This window comes from Nipponia nippon, unplaced genomic scaffold (genome assembly GCF_047370975.1).
Source record: "Nipponia nippon isolate SJK-2023a ecotype South Korea unplaced genomic scaffold, ASM4737097v1 scaffold_22, whole genome shotgun sequence".
NCBI lineage: Eukaryota > Metazoa > Chordata > Aves > Pelecaniformes > Threskiornithidae > Nipponia > Nipponia nippon.
Genome location: NW_028262339.1, coordinates 4327919 through 4352586, shown reverse-complemented (window position 1 = coordinate 4352586; position 24668 = coordinate 4327919). Strand labels below are relative to the sequence as shown.

The 24668-nt window shown below is 39.3% G+C and overlaps 1 protein-coding gene across 1 annotated transcript; it reads right to left on the bottom strand.

Annotated features, from left to right (window-relative positions):
- Positions 1–21879: 21879 nt before the first annotated feature.
- On the bottom strand, positions 21880–23372 carry LOC148055439 (uncharacterized). The gene is given in 2 exon segments (XM_087760273.1): positions 21880–22241; positions 22244–23372. Coding segments are annotated over 2 exon segments (1491 nt in total).
- Positions 23373–24668: the final 1296 nt, after the last annotated feature.

The window sequence follows — 24668 nt, the reverse complement described above, 5'->3', positions numbered from 1 at the left end:
ATATACCCATGGACTTCAGGAGGAGCTATAGGAGGTCCGTACCTCTTGGACTTCCACTATTAAGGGGGAGCACTGCAGTCATCTATTATTGAAGTGATACCAGACAGAGTCTTGTTCACATGTGTATGATTTTTTTTCTTTTATTTAAAGACTAGCTCTGTGCTTGGGGAAGTATGGAAACAAAATATGATTGCAGGAGTTCTGGATGAATCACGGTTTGCTTCACTCACAAGAATTTCTATTTCTAGAGCCAACAGAGAGAATAGGATGAAATAATCTATCCAGCCCTATTAATTTTTTAAAGTCATAACAATCTTGCTTTGAAAGGATCTAGACTAGTGAATTTGTAGCACAGGAGCACTATCATTGTAGTGTTGACAGTAGGTGACAATTTCAGCAGAAGTTCCAAGAGTTCACAGAATATGAATCTTTTTGTCCCTAAGGGTAGTCCCTCTGGATGGGGTTTGAATTTCATTTGCTGGATAACCTGGTTTCTACTTTCTAACCTGGAGCAAGGTGGCACTTGCTCCAGGAATGACATCCTTATATTTCCATTTTGAGGTAGAGAGGGTCAGGCATGAGCCAATATATTCAGTATATTACTAAAGGGGGATACATTTAGAGGTACTTGCATTTTAATTAATATGACATTCAGGAGCAAATTGGAAAATTAAACCATTTACTTAGGTAATTAATTAAAAAAAAATTTGAATTACCTAATTTGTACTGTTCTCAGGTTGAAAATTCTCACTTGTGCAACATATCCAAATTGCCCCAAATTACCAGAATGAGGCATTTTAGTTGACACAGATGGGAGGAAGAGGTTCAAGATAGTTCTCACAATTTTGATATCTTGTCCTGATTTCAGAGTAGTTACAAAATTTTAGTTGACTGGGAAAACTCTTTTGCTCCATTTTTAAGAGACTCCTCCCACTGTATTGCTGTATCATCCATGTCACGGATGTTGCCTTCTACCCAGTGGTTTCACAGTCAGGAGTATGGCTAGACCCAAAGTTTTACTTTCATCAAAGTGAACTTCAGCTTCAAGGATTAAATTTGTTAACAAATATTTTTACCCTGGGGATAAAGCAGCTGTGTTTCACATTTGCATGTTTCTAATGTGAGAGTTGGAATTTTGAGAACAATCACAAAAGATGTTCTTCCCAGAGAAGCCCAGGGAAACTAATGCCCTGCAATTTTCAGTGGGGAACAACGTATTTTCCTTTTGAACTGAAAACCTTCTTTGGCTCTTCCAGCATAGTGAGTGTGGAAAGAGAAGCCCATTTATTGCATTTATATGTGTGAAAGATTTTTTTTATACTTTCACTTTTATTCTTATTTAAAGCAATATTTATTTCTTCAACTTGCACAAAAAGGGGATCCAATGAAAACTCGCCACATCTTTGCAGACAGCAATTCCCTTGCTTGCAGGAATCCTTTGATATTTTAGCCCCAATGATGGAGAAAAAGCAGTTTTTTATGAGTGCTGAATTGCTTTTTTTTTTTCACATGTAGTACCACTTAAGTGTCGTATTAAGCCTGAGGCAGGAAAGACCTGTTCTGACTAGAAATGTGTTAACTGTACTTTTTTTCAAAATGCAGGGCAGGATCCCTTCCCTTATCAGTACCTAGAGTCTAACATCTTGCAGATGCAAATTTCCCCTTCCAGGCAATGTTGTCTTTCTGTCTTGTTTTTCACGACAAAAGGTTTCATGAATTCTGCAGTTTGGATTTCTGCCTTGTATTACCTAGTATCACCCTCTAGGATAGGAATCAGCATTTTTCAGCTCCCAGAAATTGCCCAAAAGGCTGCTAGAGGCATTGCACATTGAGATGTGTAGGTACGCATCTTTCTAACTGTTTGCATCAGGAATTCTAGCAAAGAAGTTGTAGAAGTACTCTCTGTAGGACTAAACTGGTGAACAATTAAGCAGTGTCTGTAGGGGGTGATTGCCCTTGGCACTGAAGACTGCAGGTGTGGCATGCAGGGTTTACTCATTCAAACCTTCAGTGACTCCATATGGCAGAGGAACCTTATAAACATAATGAACATGGGAAAATCTCCCACTGGAGCTCGACACTGCTGCTCTCCCCAGTCGCTCATTGTGTTCTGGTCCCATTTCCCCTCATCCAGGCTGCACCTTATGTTTCTCCCTAACCTGCCTTACACCTGGAACAACCAGACAATGCTGTCCCATCCACCATCCTTCAAAAAAAATAAACCTCCCACAACTTAATTATTCCTTGAAGCAACCCTCCCTCACTCCTTCTGCGATGTCCTCCAAACATCTTGTGGGTTTGTGTTTGCGATGTCCCTTCACTGCCTATACGTTGTAAATTCCTAAGGAAGGAAGCTTTATGTTAGAATCATAGAATCATTTAGGTTGGAAAAGACCCTTAAGATCATAGAGTCCAACCGTTAACCTAGCACTGCCAAGTCCACCACTAAACCATGTCCCTAAGCGCCACGTCTACACATCTTTTAAATACCCTTTCCTCTAACTGGTAAACTCGAGCACCAATCCCTTTCAATCGCACCCCCAGAGCTTTGTAGTCTTGCTTGATTCTGCCCAGGTTCCAGCTTGCCATGTCATTTATGCCCACATGAAAGAGTAATAGTGGATAATAGTCCATGTTTCTAACAAGTTGTGGCATCCTCTCAGTGAGATCCTGGACCTTAGCACCTGGAAGGCAGCAAACTTCACATGATTCCCTGTCAGGCTGACAAATGGGTGCCTCGGTGCCCCTTAGCAGAGAGTCACCCACTACGAGCACTTGTCGTTTCTTTTTGTGGTTTCTAGTGTGTGCTGCTGGTATGGTTTCTCCCTGCGGAGCTTGCTCATAGGTGTCTTCAGCTGTTAAGCTGTTCCTGGTTGTTATGCAGGAGGGTGGAGAGTGGAGTCCTGCTCTTGTCGGTCACCAGGATCCATGGTGCCTCATTCTGAGTAGCATCAACCATAACAGACTGGTTGTGAAACCACTCATCTATCTCTTCTTCAGCCCCTCTAATACCGTGAAGTCTTCTCACTGTCTCCTGTAACTCAGCCACCTGGTGTGACAGATCCTTGACCTGCTTGCATCCTTCACAGGTACTTGCTTGTGCCTCAAGAGGAAGGTCTGGATACTCATCACAATCTGAGGTCTGCACCACAATCTATTTCCTTAGCAGTTCTGTCTGGGTGGAAGCATCGGACATCTTGGGGGTTGTTGCTGTAGAAACCCCAGCTTTCGCTCTGAGACAAGTGCCCACCTTTCTACTAAGAGGGGCAGGTGGAGCTGACCAATAACAGGAAGAGAGGATGGCATTGTTTCACGCTAGGTACGGTGCTAGGTACACTGGGGACATTAGTGAAATGCTAACAGAAGTCACGTGCCATGTTGGTTGGAGACTAAAATGCAAGAGAGAGAAGTCACTGGTTTTTTTTTTTTACCTCTGTGGTAACTATCTTGGCCAGCACACATGTATGTACATGCAGTTTGGTTTCTTGCTGGCCGTCACAAAAGGCCTCAGTGGCCTCAGCATCCCTCCGTGACAAGAGGAAGGACAGTAGCTCCGTGGGTTTTAATATCAACATTTTTTAGCAATGGGTTGGGGGTGCCACAGAAGCTATCTGCAAGATTCATGTTCCCAACATGTTAACTCCAAAGGAGCTTAGAATTCGCCATTGCGCAAGTGTACTGTCCCCTTGTGTTTTTGCTTCTTCCTGTTATCTATGTATTGCACATTCTCAATGTGCAATACGTAGATAACAAATGAAGATATCAGGGCTACACAGCCAAAATCTAATAGATCCTTCATGGACTGAAGAACATGCTGGACAAGAGCAGCCCAGCGGGAGAACTCAGGTCCCTCAAGGACTTTGCTGATCGTAGCTAGTGTAAAACAAATGCAGATGTGTGTACCGAGACTGCTGACCATTCTCTTACAGTATGGTGAGGTCTAAAGATATGTAGTGGTCCAGTAAGAATCAGCATCTAGCTTCAAGACTGGAAGAAAAACAGGTATGCCATAAGTGGGAATTTCTAAGACTAACTTTTGTCACTAATGTGTTGCTTCTGGATGAATCAAGTGTGTAGATTTGTAGTGCTACATTAATGCAGAATACACTAGTGGTTGAACTCCAGGCTGGTTTCCTTGGTTAGGCAAAGTGCATCCATAATCAAAACATTGGTTAATTAAATTCACCCTGATATTTTTTGATTTACAGTCCTGTTAAAAAAGTTAAAAAATCATGAATTAATCACAAAACATGTAAGGCTGGCTGAATCACACTAACTATGACACTGGAATTGCTCCTCGGTTTCAATGCTGGTCACTGAAAATTTATTCTTCTTTTTGAAGAAAAATTAGATTTTCAGATAATCTTAGGAATCCAATAGTGTGTCTTTTAAAAAAAAATGTAATCAAAACTAATAATAGTGAAAAGCTTAGAATATTGGATTTCTTTCTAGTATCGCAGGATATTTGAGCAGTATGTTGTCAATTATGCAGATAATTTTAATATTAAATCAACAAATGACAAACAAAACAGCAAACTTTAAAATCAAGGATCATGAGCATTACTCTTCTGAAAAGTTGAGATCATTAGAAAACCATTTATTGTGTAAATCCTCTTAAAGAGGATTAATTATCCTATTTTACTTAAATATCACTCAACCATTATTTTCATGTTCTAACTCCTAAAAATTAAATTAGGAACATGAAAAATTTTAAGATGAGCAGGTAGTATTAAAAGCAGCTTTAAATTAATTCTATTTTACTGGCTGCTTTAATATAGGAAAGAAAACTGTTTCAAACAAATTTCATGCTTTTTGAAGTCAATCTGTAGGAATCTTCCTTTTAAGTTGAATACCTGCATTCTTCCCAATGAAAATGCCCCCGAAAACACCAGAATTAAGTCATAGAATAGGATAAAATAAGTTATTCCTTTAAAGAAAGAAAAAAAAAGTTAACATACCATTTGATTGACCTGGGGAGGCATGAGAAGCACACAAGAATAAGCCTCCTATCAAATAAATTACTTTTGAGGTTCAAAAAATAATTAGAAGAAACAATAGAAGATTACACTCTAAAATAAAATTAATTCATTATGCTTGTTTAGGATGTAATCTTGAAATATTTACCCATATGTTTACTGTAACATTTTGAAAATACTTCCAGGCCTTGGTATATATAAAGGAGAGTAAGCATACATGTCTTTGAATGATTAGCTGCTCTGTTATAGAAGCAGGGATGAATGAACCAAATATAAACTCTGATTTTATTTCTTTCTTTTAGCTGCTGCTAAAGACAAAATTACAGGACTTTATAGAGTACTATGTGTTTTAAAAAATACATGCCAAATTTGGCAGGTCAATGAGATCAAATTTTGAAAAAGATGAGTTTATTGCTGACGTTCTGGTATCATTCCCTGCAGTCTTGTTTTCTGCAAAAATCCAGACATACCTGGAGAAAATCAAGAAGGTGGAAGAAAATATCTGAGAATAAGTCATTCTACTGAAGCTCAGTTACAGTATGGATTCATTCATAAGAATCACCATCAAACTTACTAGAAAGATTATTTTCTTCCATTTGTATAATATAACTCACCAGGGGGAAAAAAAAAAAGAAAAAAACCCTAACCTACTGCAGCTTTAATTCATCTCAGCACTACTCCCTGTGTTACAATGATATTGCTCCATTGCTGTCAAAGTTACATTACTGTAAAGCTAAGGGAATACAAAGATGAATCGGGTTATTTTTCTGTAATATATTTAAAGTACCTGATATCCAAGTCATACAATTCTCAGTCTCTCTTCTGTACTAGGAATTAGGTTTAAGAAGTGTGAAAGGATTTGCAGAATATAAACGAAATTTCCAGTCTGAGCTTTCTCCATCCTTTTTGTGGGAGATGATTTATGGGAGCTTTTGATCTTCACTATGAATGTCAACTAATGTTTACTTTTTAGACTTTTTTTTCCCTCCTCCATATGGTTCCAATTCATTGAAGAACATGCTTTGTTTCCAGAAGTCTTTAGATACTCAATCCTTACTTTTACAATGCAAGGTCATTCTATATTGCCTTCTTGATCTTTTATCAACAGTGCAATGCTAATCCCTCTGTAAGACTTTTAGCAGCATAGAGTTTTTGAAGCAGTAGCAAATAAATCCAACCAAAACATGCTTGCTTTTGTATGTTGAGTGTCCATATTCCCTCTATTAAAGACACCTAATCTGAAAGGTGTTTCCCTTCAAGTTCAAAAAGATGATCTCTTTTGTTTCAGTCTACTTCTATTAATATACTTGTTTAATTTTCAGCTGAGCTAGACTACACACTCAGTCACAATCAGAAAATGAGTTATTGGATTGAAGGGGATGAGGAAAAGGAAAGATAATTCCTCTCATAGAGCCAACTTTCATGATCTGCTTCAGTTTAAAACTTGTTCTTGTATTTTAGGGATACAATCCAATGACAGAAATCAGGATACATTTAATGTCTTAAAACTGAATTGGATGACCTCCCTGCTAGCTGAGTCATCTGTATGTTCATAAGTTTTCCAACACAAACTATAAAAAAAAAAGAACTGTGGCTCTTTAATTTAAAAATGCTATAGTGAGACTTGTTGATTAGGAAAGTGCATGAGAAAAAATATATACACCAGAAATGAGGAAACACCAAAGCACCAGATGCAAATGTCTCCTCCATTTGAGTATGCCTAAATGAGACTTGTATTCCAATATTTTCAAAAGCGTTCTTTATTTATGATGAGCCAAATCTAAAATCCAACTTCTCCCAGAATTTAGATGCTCAGGATTGGAATTTGAATTTTCTATGCTGCATCTTCTCATTCATCAAAGCATTGCACCTGAACCTTTATTACATAAGTGTAAGAAAAAGAAAAAAACAGCACTTTTTGTTCTTTCCTTGTTGTCTACAGCCCACAATTTCAGAAAGCAGAAGCTGGCTCTGGAGGTACAGAAGCTCAGTTCAGTACAACCTCACACAGGTTTTCCACTTCAAACTGTAAAACCAGCTACTATTTATTTTTAAAATGCTGCAGTGAAATGAATTCACTGAGAAAGTCAGACACATCATATTCCAGTTAAATGCATTCTAAAAACAAGGGGTTGTAAAAATCCCAGAGGTACAGAGTATTCCTAAATTTAAGTATGGACTTCCCTACATGGAAAAAAGAAAAATTTAAATGCCTGATTAGCTGGCACCCATATATCTTCAGTACAACTTTAAGTACAAGTTTAATTCTTCTTATAGATTTACATTCATTGTTGAATTGGGACCTAACTAACACGAGTTACTCCAGTTGTGATTCAGCTCTTGGTGATGTCATTGCATCCTACTCTTTGGCTCTAACCTAAAAGAAATATCTTGCAATAGAAAACAAAATACACGATCAAACCCAACTCACTGAATTACCCTCCTTCTGGCTTTCTCATGGTGCCCCAATCTTACTGTTAATGCTCTTTTGGATTAAAACATTTTGCTAATGGACTTGTGTGTTATATGCAGAACTGATCATAGGTGCAATACTAAGCAGATAAGTAGTACATGAAAATATATTTTAAGGGTGAGCATGCCCACCTTTCTCAACTATGCTGAGACTTCAGAAACTTTATGCAGATAGCTGCTTTTTCAAGTAGGCTGAGAAAACTGAGGAAAATTTAAACAAATGCTAAGGGCATTTCATTTTTTTAACAACTGAGAAAAGAAAGGCACAAAAGCATTCTCAGTGGTTCATATTAAGTAGGAGAATTCAGAATTAGGTACAAAATATATCTTCCAAACAAAATCAGTGATCATTTAATACTGAAAGGGTATTTAAAACATTACACTTTCAATGATTAAAAGCAGAATGTGAAGAAGATAATATTTATCGGAAACATTTTCATTCCTAGACAGATTATCTCTGGTCATGAAACAGTGCTGGAAAGTGAATTTCAGAAGAAATTCTGAAGTGCCTTCTCTGTCCTACTATTGACCTCGACTTTGACCTGTCTGGACCACCCTTACTAGAATGGGAGGTAATAAAGTCCCCAGGCTGTCTCAGCTCTAGGTTTCAGTTATCAGTCATGCAAAATTAAGTGTAGTGGTTCTGTGATGTGGACATTTGCTAGGAACTGAACTGAGATCACCAAACACTTCATTTACATTTCTAAGGGACACTCAAATGAACATTAGGCCATTAAAGTAACATTTCTGAAATTTTTAACAATTGTTGGGTAATACAGCAATCTAATTTAAGAAATTAGTGAAATTATATTGTATTGAAATTTAGTGTTTAAAAGTTAAAAAAATAAAATGTTTTGCTTTAAACAAGTTTTATTATCCTGTATGCAATAAGGAAATATAACATTTACAAGAGAAATTAAGTCATTACTTATTTATGTTATTTACATTTAAATCAGCATGAAAAATTGAAGAAAAAGAAAATTCAAAACATTATGCAAAAGTAAATACTTTTAAAATTCAATTTTTGAAACTTTTAATGCTTAGATTCCAAGTATGATACAGCAAAATACAGCAGACTATTCACACATCACCTAACATTATTCTATTCAACCTTGATTTTTTGCCCATCAAAAACTCTCAGAGAGCTGGCAAGCTCTCTAGAACTCAAGAAGTGGAGGAATGTTTTTTTATTATTATTATTAATGTAGTACCTACAAGTCCCCCAGTGATGGAGATCCTATTGCTTTCAGTACTACTTAAAGTTTGAGACCTCATCCATCTGAAAGAGTTTATCATTCCACATAGAAAATAAAACCTACAAAGTGAGGGGGTTGGGGGGAGGAAACAGGAAAGCAAAATGTGGTTATTTTGCAGATCTGGCGACACAAGGCAATACAGCTCAGTGCCCTCACTGTCAGATGACACTGCCTCCCCTAAGAGAGGCGGTTATAAAATGTTTTGCTGTAAGATGGCACGTTAGCCTGTGTCTAAAGCAGGCATACTGACATGCCTGGATACAGCATGCTCTCCCCACATCGGCAGGTCAGCAGAGAACTGGAAGAAGCCTTTGGCCTTTTGAAGGGAAGTCGTGGTTACACAGAATATTTGCTTTTGTTAGCAGAGAACCTCTCTCAGGTCTGCTCTGCTGGGCAGAGTGGGGGGAAGAGGAGGAACACCATTTCTTCCATTCTGTCTCAGGATCTGGCCATATGTTTTCATACATTCATTAGTCCAGGAAAGAGTTCCTGGAGCTTACCTTCTTAGTCAGAAAGTCTATAAACAGATACTCAGTTTCTGAAGAAAACTTTTGCATTCCCCAGAAAATAGCTTCACTATCCACCATTGGGTCATGACCCCCAGAGTGGGAATCAGTGATATGAAAAATATGCTGTGTCAGTCCCATGTGGCTCAGCACTGCTGAAGGCTTTTGTCTTATTCTCACACCTCCAGCAGAGAGATGGATAAGTCCCCTAATATTGATTGGCATACCTCATTTCACTGTTAGGTTTCCTAAATTCTATTTGCAGAGAAGTTTTGAATAGCTGAAGTGCAGAAGTGGATCCATGTAGGGATTCTTTCTGAGGAGTGCCACCTGGGAGACATCTCTTTCACCATACATGATACAAACAATTTTATTAATGATGGAAATCAGATCATTCTCTCTCTGCCCTAAAAACAACTGACTTGATCCCATGCTGTCCTATGTAAACCTACAAAAATTGCTTTTCCTCAAGCTTTGATTAATCTTTAATCAAAAAACAATTCAAGCAACCCTTCCCCAATACCTAAAATTTCCCATTTAACATTTTCACGTATTCAAGCCAAAAGAATAAAATTACAACATAGTTTCTTTCCTTTGAAATTAAATGGGTGAGGGAGGCTGCTGTTGAATTTAATAAAGCAGTGTGTGATTTGGCAGCCAAAAGGCTGATGCCATCAGGAGCTTTTCAAACTTGTTTGCTGAGAAATCAAGATGATACCCCTTTGGCAGGCTGCCTGCCTGACAGAGTGAATGCACAACTTGATTTCAGGGCTTGGTCAGCTTTGTTGCACTATACCTTCATTCTGTATTTTCTAATGCTCTGCCAACATTAGAAAATAGTTTTATAAATTCCTAGTTTTGTTAAAATGTACTCAACTCTGTTAACTCCATTGACTGTCAATATTCTAGTATAATTATCCTGCTGGTCTTCCTTAATATTTGGCCTTTTGATTAGTGCTGCTGTGACCAAGCTGATATTGAGTCAATTAAAACAATAGTAGTGGTAACAATGGTGAGCTCTGAATTTTACTCATTTAGTTTCCTTTTAACATTTTCTGTGTGTAATTTCACACACTCTTAAAAAGCAAGCCAAATCCCCAAACAGATGGATTGCACAGCCCCATGCTGCCAGCTCTGTGCTTCATAAGTAAAGCTGGAAAACTCAGATCCACGGGGCCAGTTATGGACTCAGTTTGACTGGATAGGTCTGTCCAGATGTGACCATGTTGCAGGACTGTGGAGCATTCATTTAATTCATTGATGCTGATGGGGAGGAGGAAAGGAGATTAAAACCCCTCCAATGCCCTCTCACCAAAACTGTATCTGATCCACACTATAAGCAGACTTAAATCTCTTAAATTAAGGGAATAACTAATAACCTTTAAGAGGCCCAATCTCTACAGGTGGATGAAGGCACAAATTTGTGTCCTATTCAGCAAGGAGGTCTTAGTATTTATTAATGTGCTATTATTTCAAAGCTAGTTAAATCTTGAATTAATTTACTTAAATGGGTAAGGTTCACATGCAGTTAACTAATAGAGAAGTTACTGTTAGGAACTAGAAAACAAATTCATCCATAGCTTACACACAGACAAATGCAAGGGGTTGTATTTTACCCATAACATAAATTCAGGTCCATGGATGCTTTGGATTGAACAGCTCTATCTATTTATCTATATCACAGAGTTATAAAATTTATTAAATGACTCACATTGTAATGGTCATTTTAGTTTAAAGATTTGTCACAATATTATAGCATAGAAGTCAATTCTTTTCTTGATAAACATATGTAATTTCAATTCATGCTAATGTAAGGTTCATTTAGGGCAGAACAGCTCTTTGATTTCCAGTACAGTGTAATACCATTCCTACATGAAAATTGAAAAAAAAACCCCAAACACCTTTCTCCTTTGCTTGGTGTTCTTTGCTGATTTTTAAAAAACAAAGTGGCTGTGTCAGGTAATTCTCTAAAACTAAAGATTCAGAGTGTTTGACTCAAATACTGACTCTGACTGTCATAAAGTGCAGGAAAACAATAATAATAAAAAAAACCCATTGGTCTATCTAACTAAAAATATAATGGTCACTAGCAGGCAGGATCCTGGGGCCAATCTGCACTTTCTGTTGTTACAAAATTACACTGCAGATGTTTGAAAAGTAGAACTGGAGCATCATGATTTTTTGAGCCTTTAAAATTCTTAGACATGGTGTAGGCAAACAATACTTTAATAGAAACAATGATTTATAATATTCACTTCAAAATAAGGAATTTATATACTGATTCTTTTCTATAATTATTATTAATCGGATAGCTGATTGACTTATACAGACATATTTCAGTTGCTCAGTATAAAAATCAGAAAGATAGCATTTTCTTAGGAGGAACAAGTTTCATGATTTGTATTAGTTAATTAATATCACACACTATTGATATCACACTAAATATAACACACACTATTCAGTTTATGAGTTAAACCATAGAAAAGACATTCCTTGGATTGCTCTGTTTGTCTCCTTTGAATTATTGTTTCCCTTTCCATATTTTTTTAAGTTTTGCCTACTGTTGTACGCTTTCAAAAGTACATAGGAATGAAGGCACTTAATGGACCCGCTCTAGAAAGATTCTTCTGATATAAAGGAAAAAATTCTTATCACACTCTTTCTGATATATATAGCAGATGAATGCCAGGGCACAACTGAAAAAAAAGTAATAATTTCTGAATGCCCTGCATTTGTCTGTTTTTTAAAAACTACATTTGATTTATTTAATTCCTGTGTGTTCCCAGTTTGGCATGAAACAATCATCTCCTCCATCCACCCCACTCTCCCCAAAATGATTAACAGTGGAGGTACTCCTTGAATTTTCTTACATGGTATATGTCCATTCTACCACAGCCCTCATGGTGAATTAAGGTCACTAAGAAAATATTGAGTGCCTTGCATGGGAAGACTGCAACCTCTCTCTTACAAGTGCTAATCTGCCTATTGTTTTTAGGGAAGGAAAGAAGTCATCAGAGGATGCTGACAATCTTTCAGATATTGACCAGCTTTCACTATTTTAGCATTTTCAAGTAAAGCTTCTAGTGATAAAAGTAACTTGCTTTCTAGGTGCTAGCTATTGTCTCCCTGTTTCATCTGTATTCTGCTTTGACCAGGATATGACACAGACATCAAGCTAAGTTTGGTTGATTTCTTCCTGGTGGTAGATGAAGATTCAATGTCCATTCTGTAATTCTTAGACATATCGATTGTTTTCAATACTGTAAATCACATCTTGCTGATGGCTGGATGCCCTAAAAGGAATAGACAGTGCTGTTTTTCAATATCTGGGAGAAACTTACTTAAAACTGAGGTTACAGTAGAGGTAATTATACATTAAAAGAGTATATCCAACATTAATCATCTCAAGGTGAATTAAAGAATATAGCAGTATCTGAGTCAGTTTTCTGCCATTTGCATCTGTCCAGAAGCTTGTTGAATGTCCTACTGGAAATTCTTTCTGAAAGTGGATCTTGCCGTTACTGCTGATGATTTTTCACCTCCAAAGAACATAAATATCCTCCATATGGTGCTGCAACTTCAAATCCTGTAGAATAAGACAGTATAACACCTAGAAAACCATTGAGAGAGGTAGCTTGCTGAGAGTATAGAAAATCAATGCTTCATCATCTGTATGGGTAGCCCATACTAATGGGCTAGATGGAGTTTAATGAAGCACATTTTCTTCCTCAACCAACCAGGGATGTAAAACTTTTGTATATTTTTATCACCAGCAAGATTTTTGAGGACTACTGAACACCCAGGTTTTGCAGCACTGGGCTCAGCTAGAGCTGCCAGTTCCACCATAGACCTCCTTTCTCCAGCCAAGAAATATGTAGCATCAGTTCTCAATTTCATCAGTCAACCGACCAGGTAGTATTCCAGTTGCACAAATAAATCCACCTTACATGATTCACAAAACAATTTTGGCTCCTGGAAGACTCGTTAGTCATCCCTGGTTTCAACAACTGGGGAATGTTATGCATGTTATAAATTTGGTTTGGGCTTGACTGACCAGGTTACTGAAGAAGAGCGAATAAGGATCTGTTTCCCAGTGGCAGAGGGGACAGGTGACTGGCCTGCCAGTTGAACACCTGTGGATTCTGAGGATTAACCAAATTGTACTTACTTTATGATTAATTATAATAATTACATTAAATCTACATTTTTTATTAAAATATTTATATTTTAATTGAAATAAGTGGAATTTTGTAAAAAACAGTTAGGATGCAAGAATTATCATCAAATCATAGTAAATCGAAGATGAATGTACACAGGCACCCACACAATACTAGCAAAATGCAATGACTGAGGTGATCCTATTGATTCTCCCTGCAGAAGAAATTTTCTACTAGAAATTTTTATGCTAGAAAAGATGTCAGTTTTCTAGAAGTCTTCTGCAAAAGAATGGAAATGCAAACTCTCAGTTACTTTGATAATTATTTAACACGTTCCATACATTTCAAGTGAATTGCTGAAAATGTATCTTGAATTGATAAAAAAAATTGAAACTGATGCAGTTTGTATGGAGAAATAAGAACCAAAATAACTGTTTACAAAACATAAATTAAGTCACAAGTGTACACAAATAAGGTCATTGAATATTGAGCTAATTGCCATGAAATAAAAGTTCATACTAAATGTGATATTTACCAAATGTAGATAATTTAGTTATGTAATTAGAACTGACAGAAAAAGACTGAACTAATTAAACTAGAGCTCTGTAAGCAATTGCCCTCATTAAATGTTTTACAGTTCTATACCTGCATCAAAGGTATTTTGTGTTTAGTTTAAATAATAATAAAGGAGGAAAAATCAAGGTTAATTGGCATTTTAATAATGAATATCTCAATTAAAATTATCTTATCTACAGAAAAGACTTCCTCTGTAAATAATTACATGTTCTCTATTCTGCAGTTTGGAGAACAGAATGAAAGCAAATTTGATAGATTACTTCAGTGTGAGTTCCATCATGTGTATTGATGGAAGTATACAATCCACTTTTGTTATTAACCTCTTATCGCCTAAATAATTGTTATTAGTGGGGAAGTCTGGTCTCATGCAATTATTTATAAAGACAGCTGTGTGATTTTGGATGGATATTCAACCAGATGGGAGAAAATCCACTATCCCTGCATGAACACTAGATGAAAATGATAAAAGGTGTGGCTATAGATGGGCAGAACAATTTTCCAAATCTGCTTAATCAGATGTGTTCTTGATCTTGTGACTTGCCATGATAATTGTCAAAGATGTTTTAGGTCAAATGCAGAATGCACACTTTGAAATCTTCACATTTTCTGTGAAAGACAATGCTTGCTTTCCAGTATCTTCTGTTTGGCCATGGATTATAGACAGTAATACAGACATAAGGCAGATGCTCTGCTTTACTTGTCAGATGCAGAGGAACATACTTCAGTAATTTCCCAAGTAGATTTCCATTGTTTCATATAGTAAACAGCAACTGGGGGAAAAAAAAATCATAATTCAGATATAGAAAATGGACTCAGCTTTCCATTCATATCTGCTAGGTGGCTGATAATTCCATGTCTGTGCTTTTCCCCCTCCACTGTTGCATCTTACAGATGTACCTCCTCAAGCCTTTTTCTAAATACGATGATGGGGATGGGGGGAATCCTAAGTTTCCCTTTTTCACTCAAGAATTTCTCACTCTAAAAAGTGCAGTAAATTGTTCAATACACAAAAACTAATGAAAAAATTAATCCCCATCAATTGTCTGTCTTTCCAGTTTGCTGCCAATTCCCCTCATACTTTGTTTAATTTCTGTTAAATTATCTTGCTCTTTGAAGCCAAGACTGCATCTTCATATGTACATATACAGAGCCCCATTGGGAAACTACAGTAATAGAAGCTAAACATTGGTGAGCAACCATGTATCTATAAATGCATTGGCTAAATGTCCAGTTTAATGAGGATCTTCATTTGTAGTGATTGTTCAGGCACATTCCTCTCTAGATCAGAAGAAAAAGGATATTGGAAATGCAAACTTAAGGATTTCAATTTTTCCTTTCACTCCTTCTTCTTCTGTCAAATGCCAGCTTTCTGGCATTTTCTTAAAGCAAATTTTCCTTCTTTAAACAGAAAGCACAAACACAAAATGTAGCAGTGATTTAATTCATGTTTAATATAAAGTATGTAAATGCCATGGTCACACTTAATGGAAGAACATTGCTGTGTATGAAAACAAAACATAGGCAGGCTTTTTTAAATATCATGAGATACCACTTGCACTCACCCATAAGCCAGAGAATCTGGGCTTGTTTCTTAAGGATGCTGGTAGATAGATCTAACTGGAATGAAATAAAGGGAAGGATTTAATGTGCTCAAGAATCTTTGAACTCTGTTCATTATTTGAAAAGGTTTACTTCAGGATAACAAGGAACAGAAGTATCCAGAGGAACTTCTCTCTTTGTAGAAAAATTGCTACATTTCAAAGACACCTTTTATTATTTTTAGATTTGACACAGGTAGTCATTGTTTTTATTTAAAAAAAAAGGCATTCCATTAAAAATAAGAAATAACTGAGCACTCAGCAATCTTTTTAATGTTATGGCACTGTAATCTGCTTCTGTAGAAGAGACAAATAGAAACAGCATAAACACAGATATTTTCAACAAGACATTCAGACCAGATCTTTCAGAAATGTCGAAAACCTTCAGAGTGGCAGCCCTACCTTTAACTGTATTGACTGCACCCCCAAGCTCAGGGTTATTCACAGATTTGCTGAGGGTGCACTTTCTCTCCTCCTCCAGGTCACTGATAAAGGTATTAAAGTGGATAGGTGCTAGAATAGAGCCCTGAGGCACTCCACTGTGACTGGGCTCCAGGGAGAGTAGAAACTGTTAACCCCTACCTTGGAGCCTGATGAACCAGTCAGTTATTCACATGTCAAGTAGTCCACCTGTCTTTGACTTTCTGAATACAAGTTTCATTAGAAATCACACTAAAACAAGGTGACTTCTGAAGCAACCAAAAAGTCATGTATATTAAGTAGGCAGATTAATATAAAGAGTTCGAACTGAATTGCAAACAATTCCTAACTTCCATCTCCATTGAGGCAGGTCCTTGCCTTCATTATTCTCACAGTTCAGCATCTTTGAGCAATATCCTACATTGTAAAGGGATATTGTTAAGTCCCGGTCTGCTTGTCAGGCTCGGGAAAGGTTTGTAATGATCCCAAGGGTGAAATTAAGACACAAACGAGGTCATATGCCGCCAATCAGACATTTTATTGGGTAAATATAAAAGAGTAAAGCGATAGGAAAGGCAGGAAATATTAGGAGGAAATTAAGCAAGCATTCAGAGAGATAAGCAAAGGATAGTCACCACCATGGATCCAGCAGCGTCCCGTTGGTCCTGTCTTCAGTTTTTCGGTGGTGGATGGCCACACTCAGGTTTCGTTGTGCCGTCTTTTATCCGGTGTTGGAGAGGGAGTTTGCCCTCTCGTTTCCATTTGGTTACCCAGGGCAACATCACGTACCCAACACATGCACATCTAATATATTGCTGGTGGGGCAAGCGGCCTGACCCGGATACCAGTTGGTGTCCTATTCTTGGTGGTACCTGATAAGCCAAAGAATGGCCTGCTGCTTCAGCAAGTTTGCACAAGTTTCCTTGCCAGATGGTGCTACCTGATAAGCCAAAGAATGGTCTGCCCTCGGGTCTTGTCAGACAAGAGTGGTCTACTGTCCAGTCTTATCAGATAAACACACACAAGCAAGCTTTGAGACAATTGTTCTTAACACTTCAAGTCTCTTACACCACCCCTGGCTCAAAGATTGCTGTCTTGACTCGCAGATCTCTGCCTTCATGGCCCATGGTGGTGATAGAGGGAGAGAATAGTAAGATATGAAGAGAGCATTTGTTTACACAATTTTTACAACTAAAGGTCTTGGTTGGTACACTGCACGGATATATTTAACATTGTCTGGTGATGGGGCAGCAACAAACTGCATGTTAGTCACAACACGTTGAATTAATTGAACAAAACATGGAATGATACATGGTAAAAATAATAGCATTGCTAAACCACACAACATATAGAACAAGATACGCTTAACCCAAGGGGTACCTGGAAGCCATGAAAAGGGATCAAATTCCCAACCTTTCCAGGTCTGAACAGGAACATGGGCTAATTTTCTTATTCCAGAGGTTATTTGTTTAACAACTTGACCGTTATCATCTATTTTTAAACAGCAATTAGAATCATTTAATTTACCACAAACACCTCCTCCTTCAGCTAGCAGGTAGTCGAGAACCATACGATGTTGCAAAATTGCCATTCGCATTTGTGTGGTTTGATCTGCCAATAGGTCCAAGGCATGAGCAGTTTCATTGGTAATAATTTCTAAAATGGCTTGTAGTCGAATAATGCGATTTAAATTATAAACGGGTTCTCGAGAGCACCACTAATCACTTCATTGGGGTTCCAGGTGGCAGGCCCATAGTGTTGGATAATTCGTTCTGGGGGCCACTCATCCTTTCCCCACAATTGGCTACTACCACCTGCTATAGCAGTATTAATAGATCGTTTGCTCCGTGTAAGATCATCATACAATTTAACACCCAAATTATTATCATCATTCTTGGGAAGCAGAAAAAACAGGGGACGAATTACTCCAACATAACATATTCCAGACCACTTTGCTGGTAACACTTTGTATGCATGGTGACCACACACCCAGTAGTGACCCTTTAAGGCTCGATGGCCATTAGCAAAAGGTCCTTTCCATTCTTTTGCTGATTTGCCAGCATGTCCATTGGATTGGAAATATGTAGTGGTTTTTGGCCCAAAAGGATTACCATTTACATTACAATTCCAAGTGTTTGAATCATTCCTACACCACTTACATCTCCATGCTCCTGAATAGGGACTCCAGGTACAGTTGATGCCAGCGGCTTCCTCAAAGATAGTATTGTTTGTAGGAGACCAGAAATAAGGGAATCCAGACCCATATCTAGATGGGTCATACCACCCCCAGTGGACATGGCGGCCAAGTTTTGCCCTGCGATAGGTCCAGGTACAATTACTTATTCCTACAAAGACACCATTCTTTTGAGTTCGATTTAAACAAAACTGTCCCTGAGCTGGATATTGTATGGGCCAGGGTGGTGGTGACTTTTCTTCCCAATAGGTATTGTTTTGTACTTCGCTATAATTGCTCACCAGCCATTCAGGCGAAAGGGGGACGGAGATCCACGGCCAGCTTTCCAGGCCAAATGGTCCTCCACACACCCAACAATTTGTAAGGTTAAATGCTTGAGCCACAGAATGACCTAGAGTCACAAACTTGTTTTCCCATTCTTGGTTAACACTTAGGGAGCCAAAGCTTCCCCTGGAACCAAGGGTGAAGAAAACTGTCGTCCAAAATAATTTCTGTGATGAAGTACAATACATCCTAAAAATACCAACAAACCAAATGAACAGAATTAGAATTTGCGTGGGGGTCTTCAGTTGTAATTCAGGATATTATTTTCCACGAGGTTTGCCTGCAAGAAAAAAAAAAAAAAGAAACATTCTTGGCTCGGTTTTTTTTGGAACCGGAGGTAAAAGGTTACTATTAAAAGGATGGGAAGATCCATCGAGTGTTGATTTTGTATTCCTTCCCATGGGCATCTTTTGCTTTCCAGGCATATTTGTTTAACGGGGTTTCAAGTACTAATGGGACATTTCCCACAGTAGGGAGGTCCACTAAAACAGGTTGGCCAGGAAAATGGGAGGGACTTTTAGGGTGGTCAGGGCCTGTAGGGGCTGGAACTATGGTTGGGGCTTCTGGGCAGAATGCTGTAAGTTTTGGACATCCGTTTATTCCCCATCGGGTGTTAACATAGTAAACAGCTTTTTGCAAGCGTTCTGCCCACCCAGGTCCATGGGGTCTGAGGAAGCGTTTGAGAAGACCATTAGTTCTTTCCACTATCCCGTTAGCCTGTGGATAATAGGGAGTGTGGGAAATCCATGCAATTCCTTCTCCGGCTGCCCAATCTTGGACAGTTTTGGCAGTGAAGTGAGTGCCATTATCTGATTGAATCGACTGGGGCTTGGGAAAGGTGCTAAACCACCATTTTAAAGCTATTACTGTATTCTCCCCGGTTGCCCGAGCAAATGCTTTTGCTTGCACCAGCCCTGATATTATTTCTACTCCTACCAGGACATAATGTTTTCCCTCGGATTTTCGAAAAGGACCAATGTAATCCACTTGCCAAGCTTCCCAAAGCTTTTTCCCTTGTCTAAGGTGTAGGGGGGTTTCTTCTAAGGGATGTCTGTTTAAATGACTGCGGCATTGGCCACAGGCTGAAATGCAGGTTTGACAGTTTTCTCGAGTGACCAGCCAACCTTTAACTTGAGCTTCCTGGTAAAGATCTTTGGCTCCAGTATGTCCCCTTTTTAGGTGCAGCCATTCTAAAAGTCGTTCCCAATCTTTTGTCACTTGCTATTCCATCGACTGGTTGGGGTGTCATCAGTTTGGTGAGAGGCTACCCACGCTACAGCAAAGTCTCCTTGTCTAGCAATAGCCAAAATGTCCTGCCACTTTTCCTTTTGCCACACGGGTATTCTGTTGACTTCCCACCCATTTTGTTCCCAAAACGGGAGCCACTCTGTGCATCCTTTAAAAACAGCAAAAGAGTCAGTGTAGATATAGACCGGAGAACTAGACTGAGCTTCATTTTGAAAAACACCCCACACAGCCACCAGTTCTCCTACTTGTGCACTGCCTTCTCCTTCAGTAATTATTTTTTGGTCAGTTTTTATTTGTAGAGCAACAGCACCATATTTCCAAATTTTACCCTCTCGCTTAGCAGAGGCATCAGTAAACCAGGCATTTTGTAATTGTTCTGAAAATGGGGGGGCTACTTGCACAACAGCAGGAAGCTCATTCTCCTCTTGGTTTGGAACTATTTCCTCTTGGATGACTAGATTTTTAGCAGCACCTTCAGATACTTTAAAGATGTCACAATAATGTTCTATTTGTGCATACCATTTCCGCACTGAAGCTCTTTGTGCCACCCCCATTGAAAGGACCTCTAAGCACTATGGTTTGTCGACGAATGGTGCGCTCTGCCTCTCTCAAGGCTAAGCTGACCACAAATAGTCCCTTTTCCCATACAGTATATCGCTTTTCTGCATCCTTAAAACTGCAGGAATAAAATCCAATGGGTCGAGTGGGTCCTTCGGGGCCTTTTTGCCAGAAGTGTATGGATAAACCCGACTGGGCAAATCCCCATTCAATCTGAACTGGGTCAGTAGGATGGATTGAGCCAAGAGCCTGGTAATTAGCTGCCTCAAATACCAAAAGCTGTAAAGCCTCTTCGTGGACTGGAGTCCAGTCCCATGACACACCTTTTCGCAATAAATCATACAAGGGCCTAGCAATAATAGAAAAGTTTGGAATGTGTTTTCTTCAAAATACAAGTATTCCTAGCACATGCTGCAATTCCTTCTTTGACTCGGGCATTTTTATCTGATCTAGTGTGGAGAGGTTATCCTGAGGAATACATGTCATTCCTCCTTTCCACCAAATCCCTAGAAATTTAACTTCATTTGAAGGAGTCTGAATTTTCTCAGGTGGGTTCTTTAACCCTAGGCTTTCTAAATGAGTGCTAATGTTATCCTGTGTTGTCTGGACTTTTTCTGTTTGACTCCCTGCAATTAGCACATCATCAATGTATTGATAAACTTTAACCCCTTCCTCTGATGGGATTAGTTCTAATTCTCCTGCTAAAGTGTGGTGGGCTAATGTAGGGGAATGTTTATATCCTTGAGGGAGCCATGTAAAAGTAAACTGTTGCCCCTCCCAGGTAAAAGCAAAACGATCTTGGTCCTGTGGTTGCAGAGGGACCATAAAGAACATATCTTTAACATCAATAGTTGCCATAATAGGATGTGCTTGTTCCTGAATAGTGGCTATGAGTTCGGCAATGTTTGGTACAGCAGCTGTTAATGGGCCTGTGTTTGCATTGAGCCTTCGGTAATCGACTGTTAGTCTCCACTTCCCCTTTGGTTTTCAGACTGGCCATACAGGAGAATTAAAGGGAGAGTGAGTAGAAACTACAACCCCCTGTTCCTTTAATTCCTCCAGTACTGGGGAAATCCCCTCCCGTGCCCCTAGAGGCAAGGGATAGGGTTTAACATATGTTAATCTTGAAGGGGAAAGTAAAGGTGCAGCTCCTAAGAGACGTATATTTATCAGTGGCACACCAAAAGACCAGCTTCCCCCTTTATTGTCTGTCCACACTTTACCCTTCAGGACATCAAGCCCTAAAAGATTAAGCGGGAGCGGCCCCACAATCATTTCCACTGGAGTGGTTGTCTCCTCCCCTGGTAGCTGTAAATTGACCGTAGCCAGTGCCTGTGCTTGAACATTACCGAACGCATCTGCCACAAACGAACGTCCCTTAGACAATGATATACCTCTGCGGGCTGCATCTTCTGTCTTGATGGCTGAAATTTGAGCACCAGTATCCACTAAAAATGTAATGGGTACTCGTCTAAATCCTACAAGGCAGGTGATTAATAAATCACCTCGATGACCTATAGTGAGCTGTCTAATATACCCCCACCTTTCCCCCCCCCCCCCCCCCCCCCCCGCTCACTACAAAGGGGCGAAGGAATTAGTTTCCCATCAACCTTTGGGGGGCAGTTGAGTCAGTCAAATTGATTAGGGGTGGGGGTGCACTAGGAACCGGACTCTCAAACATTTTTACTTTGGCTGCTGGCTTTTCGGGCCACTCTAAAACTAATTTTTCAAGCCTATCAGTTGGTAACCCATCCATAAGATCTCGAGGAACACCTTTCTGACACCCTACGGTCCATAAGCTAACACGCTTGTTTGAGATGTTTCTTCCGCCAGAAAGTTTAACGAAGGACACTCTTTTTTCATTTTCAAGGTGTGAGGGAGGCTTTATTTTAGTACGTCTTAAACCCTTCAGGTCTGATTTTGGGGACAGGGTACTAATTGGGCCATATTTTCTACCCAAGTCCATACTTTAAAATTTTGGTTCCTGCGATCAGAAGTCGCCAGTCCAGCTAGTGTGGTTGAGACCTTTTCACCCTGGGGCATTGCGTTAATTGTACTTTGTAATTGTATGCCCAGAGGTTTTAAAGATTCAGGGAGGCCCCTTATCAGGGGGGTCATTCGTTCAGGGTCCACCGGTATCATCATCGGGGACTCCTGTTTGAGCTTAAGCTCACGATCATACATCATTTGCAAACATGCTGCTTTCTGTATATTTTCTACCAATTGATCAATTGATCCTGTGATAGCAAGAGGGTCTCCTTGTTCCAAGGGATTGAGGCCTCCAGCCCAGTAAGCTGCCCTTTGGGTTAGGGACCAGGGAGCACGGTGATCACCAGTAGTTAAAAACACTCCGGGCCCCCAATATCCTTCAGCTTCTTTTTCACTTAGTAATATCTGGTCCCCACCTGACAACGACACCCTCCATACATATTCTGTTTCTGATTCCTTAGGGGTACGGCCAAACTCCCTTTTTAATTTAGCTAATTCTGTAGCGGTATACAGCACTTCTTTTGTAGTAATTTGAGGGGAGTCATATTGGTCATTGTCATACGTGAATTCAGTTTTAACCAAAGGTCGGAGAGAGTAAGGAGGCATCTCTAATTTGTCTAATCTTAATTTCATCTCTTTTAACTCCCCGCAAGGATATACAATTTTCTTTTGGGGGGGCGAATGGCTGTCACCACTCTCGCCCGTGAGGAGTTGCTCTTTAAGAGGAGATTGCAGATAGTCTACCTGGGCTCTCTCCTGCTCTAATTGCTCTTTTAAGTTTTCAACTTGTCCTTGCAAAGATTGGACAAGGGCTTGTAAGTGCTGTATGGTCTGAGACTCGGCACTACGCTGCCAGTCTCTTGCTTCCACAGCTACAACTAAACTGGCACCCAAAACGGCGCATATAATTGATTTTCCTTTTCCGGCCCGAAGTTTAGCGTCCTTTTGCAGGGCGCTGATTCGGTCGGTAATACTCTGCAGATTATACCAATTATCTTGTGCCCAATCAATACCTTGTACTGAAGGGCGTGCATTATGTTTTTCCAAAAAGTTATACAGCACCTCCCTGTCCACAGGGATAGTATTATCATCACCCATTTTCTACAACAGCACACTTCAAGCAGGTTTAGTATTCAACAAGTGAGGGTGGTCGTCTCAGGGAGGTAACACGTAAGTGTTAATTTTCACAAAAGTTTCACCCTCTACTTCCCTGAGAGGTAGCACGTAAGTCAAGCAAGTTCAATATTCAAAGCAAGTTCAACATTCAAAAAGGTGAGGGTGGTCGTCCCAGGGAGGCAACACGTAAGAGTTAATTTTCACAAAAGTTTCACCCTCTACTTCCCCGAGAGGTACGCACGTAAGTCAAGTAAGTTTAAAGGTAAGACAAACAAGAGGTGCGGCACTTTCACTCCAAGGGATCCTGTCCGTGACGCCAATAAAATGTTAAGTCCCGGTCTGATTGTCAGGCTCGGGGAAGGTTTGTAATGATCCCAAGGGCGAAATTAAGACACAAACGAGGTCATATGCCGCCAATCAGACATTTTATTGGGTAAATATAAAAAAAAAGCGATAAATATATAAAAAAGCGATAGGAAAGGCAGGAAATATTAGGAGGAAATTAAGCAAGCATTCAGAGAGATAAGCAAAGGATAGTCACCACCATGGATCCAGCAGCGTCCCGTTGGTCCTGTCTTCAGTTTTTCGGTGGTGGATGGCCACACTCAGGTTTCGTTGTGCCGTCTTTTATCCGGTGTTGGAGAGGGAGTTTGCCCTCTCGTTTCCATTTGGTTACCCAGGGCAACATCACGTACCCAACACATGCATATCTAATATATTGCTGGTGGGGCAAGCGGCCTGACCCGGATACCAGTTGGTGTCCTATTCTTGGTGGTACCTGATAAGCCAAAGAATGGCCTGCTGCTTCAGCAAGTTTGCACAAGTTTCCTTGCCAGATGGTGCTACCTGATAAGCCAAAGAATGGTCTGCCCTCAGGTCTTGTCAGACAAGAGTGGTCTACTGTCCAGTCTTATCAGATAAACACACACAAGCAAGCTTTGAGACAATTGTTCTTAACACTTCAAGTCTCTTATAGATATGTACACATGTGTGTATATATATTATACATAATATATAATGCAACAAAAATTTTATGTATTTATATATATGTAGTCTATCTTTCATTCAATTCCAAAGCTTGCCTTTGATTTTTTGCTTCTATCAGAAATCCCTTTCCTACATGTCTTTCACTGTGATCCCAAGCTCTGTCCTGGAAGTCCTCCCCTTTTCCTTCCCCCAAGTGTACCCAGGGAGGTGTGATTAATCACTTCATTTTGCAGTAAATAGCTACTTAACAGCTTTTCATAATATCTTCATGTAAATAATGGCAAAATTCCT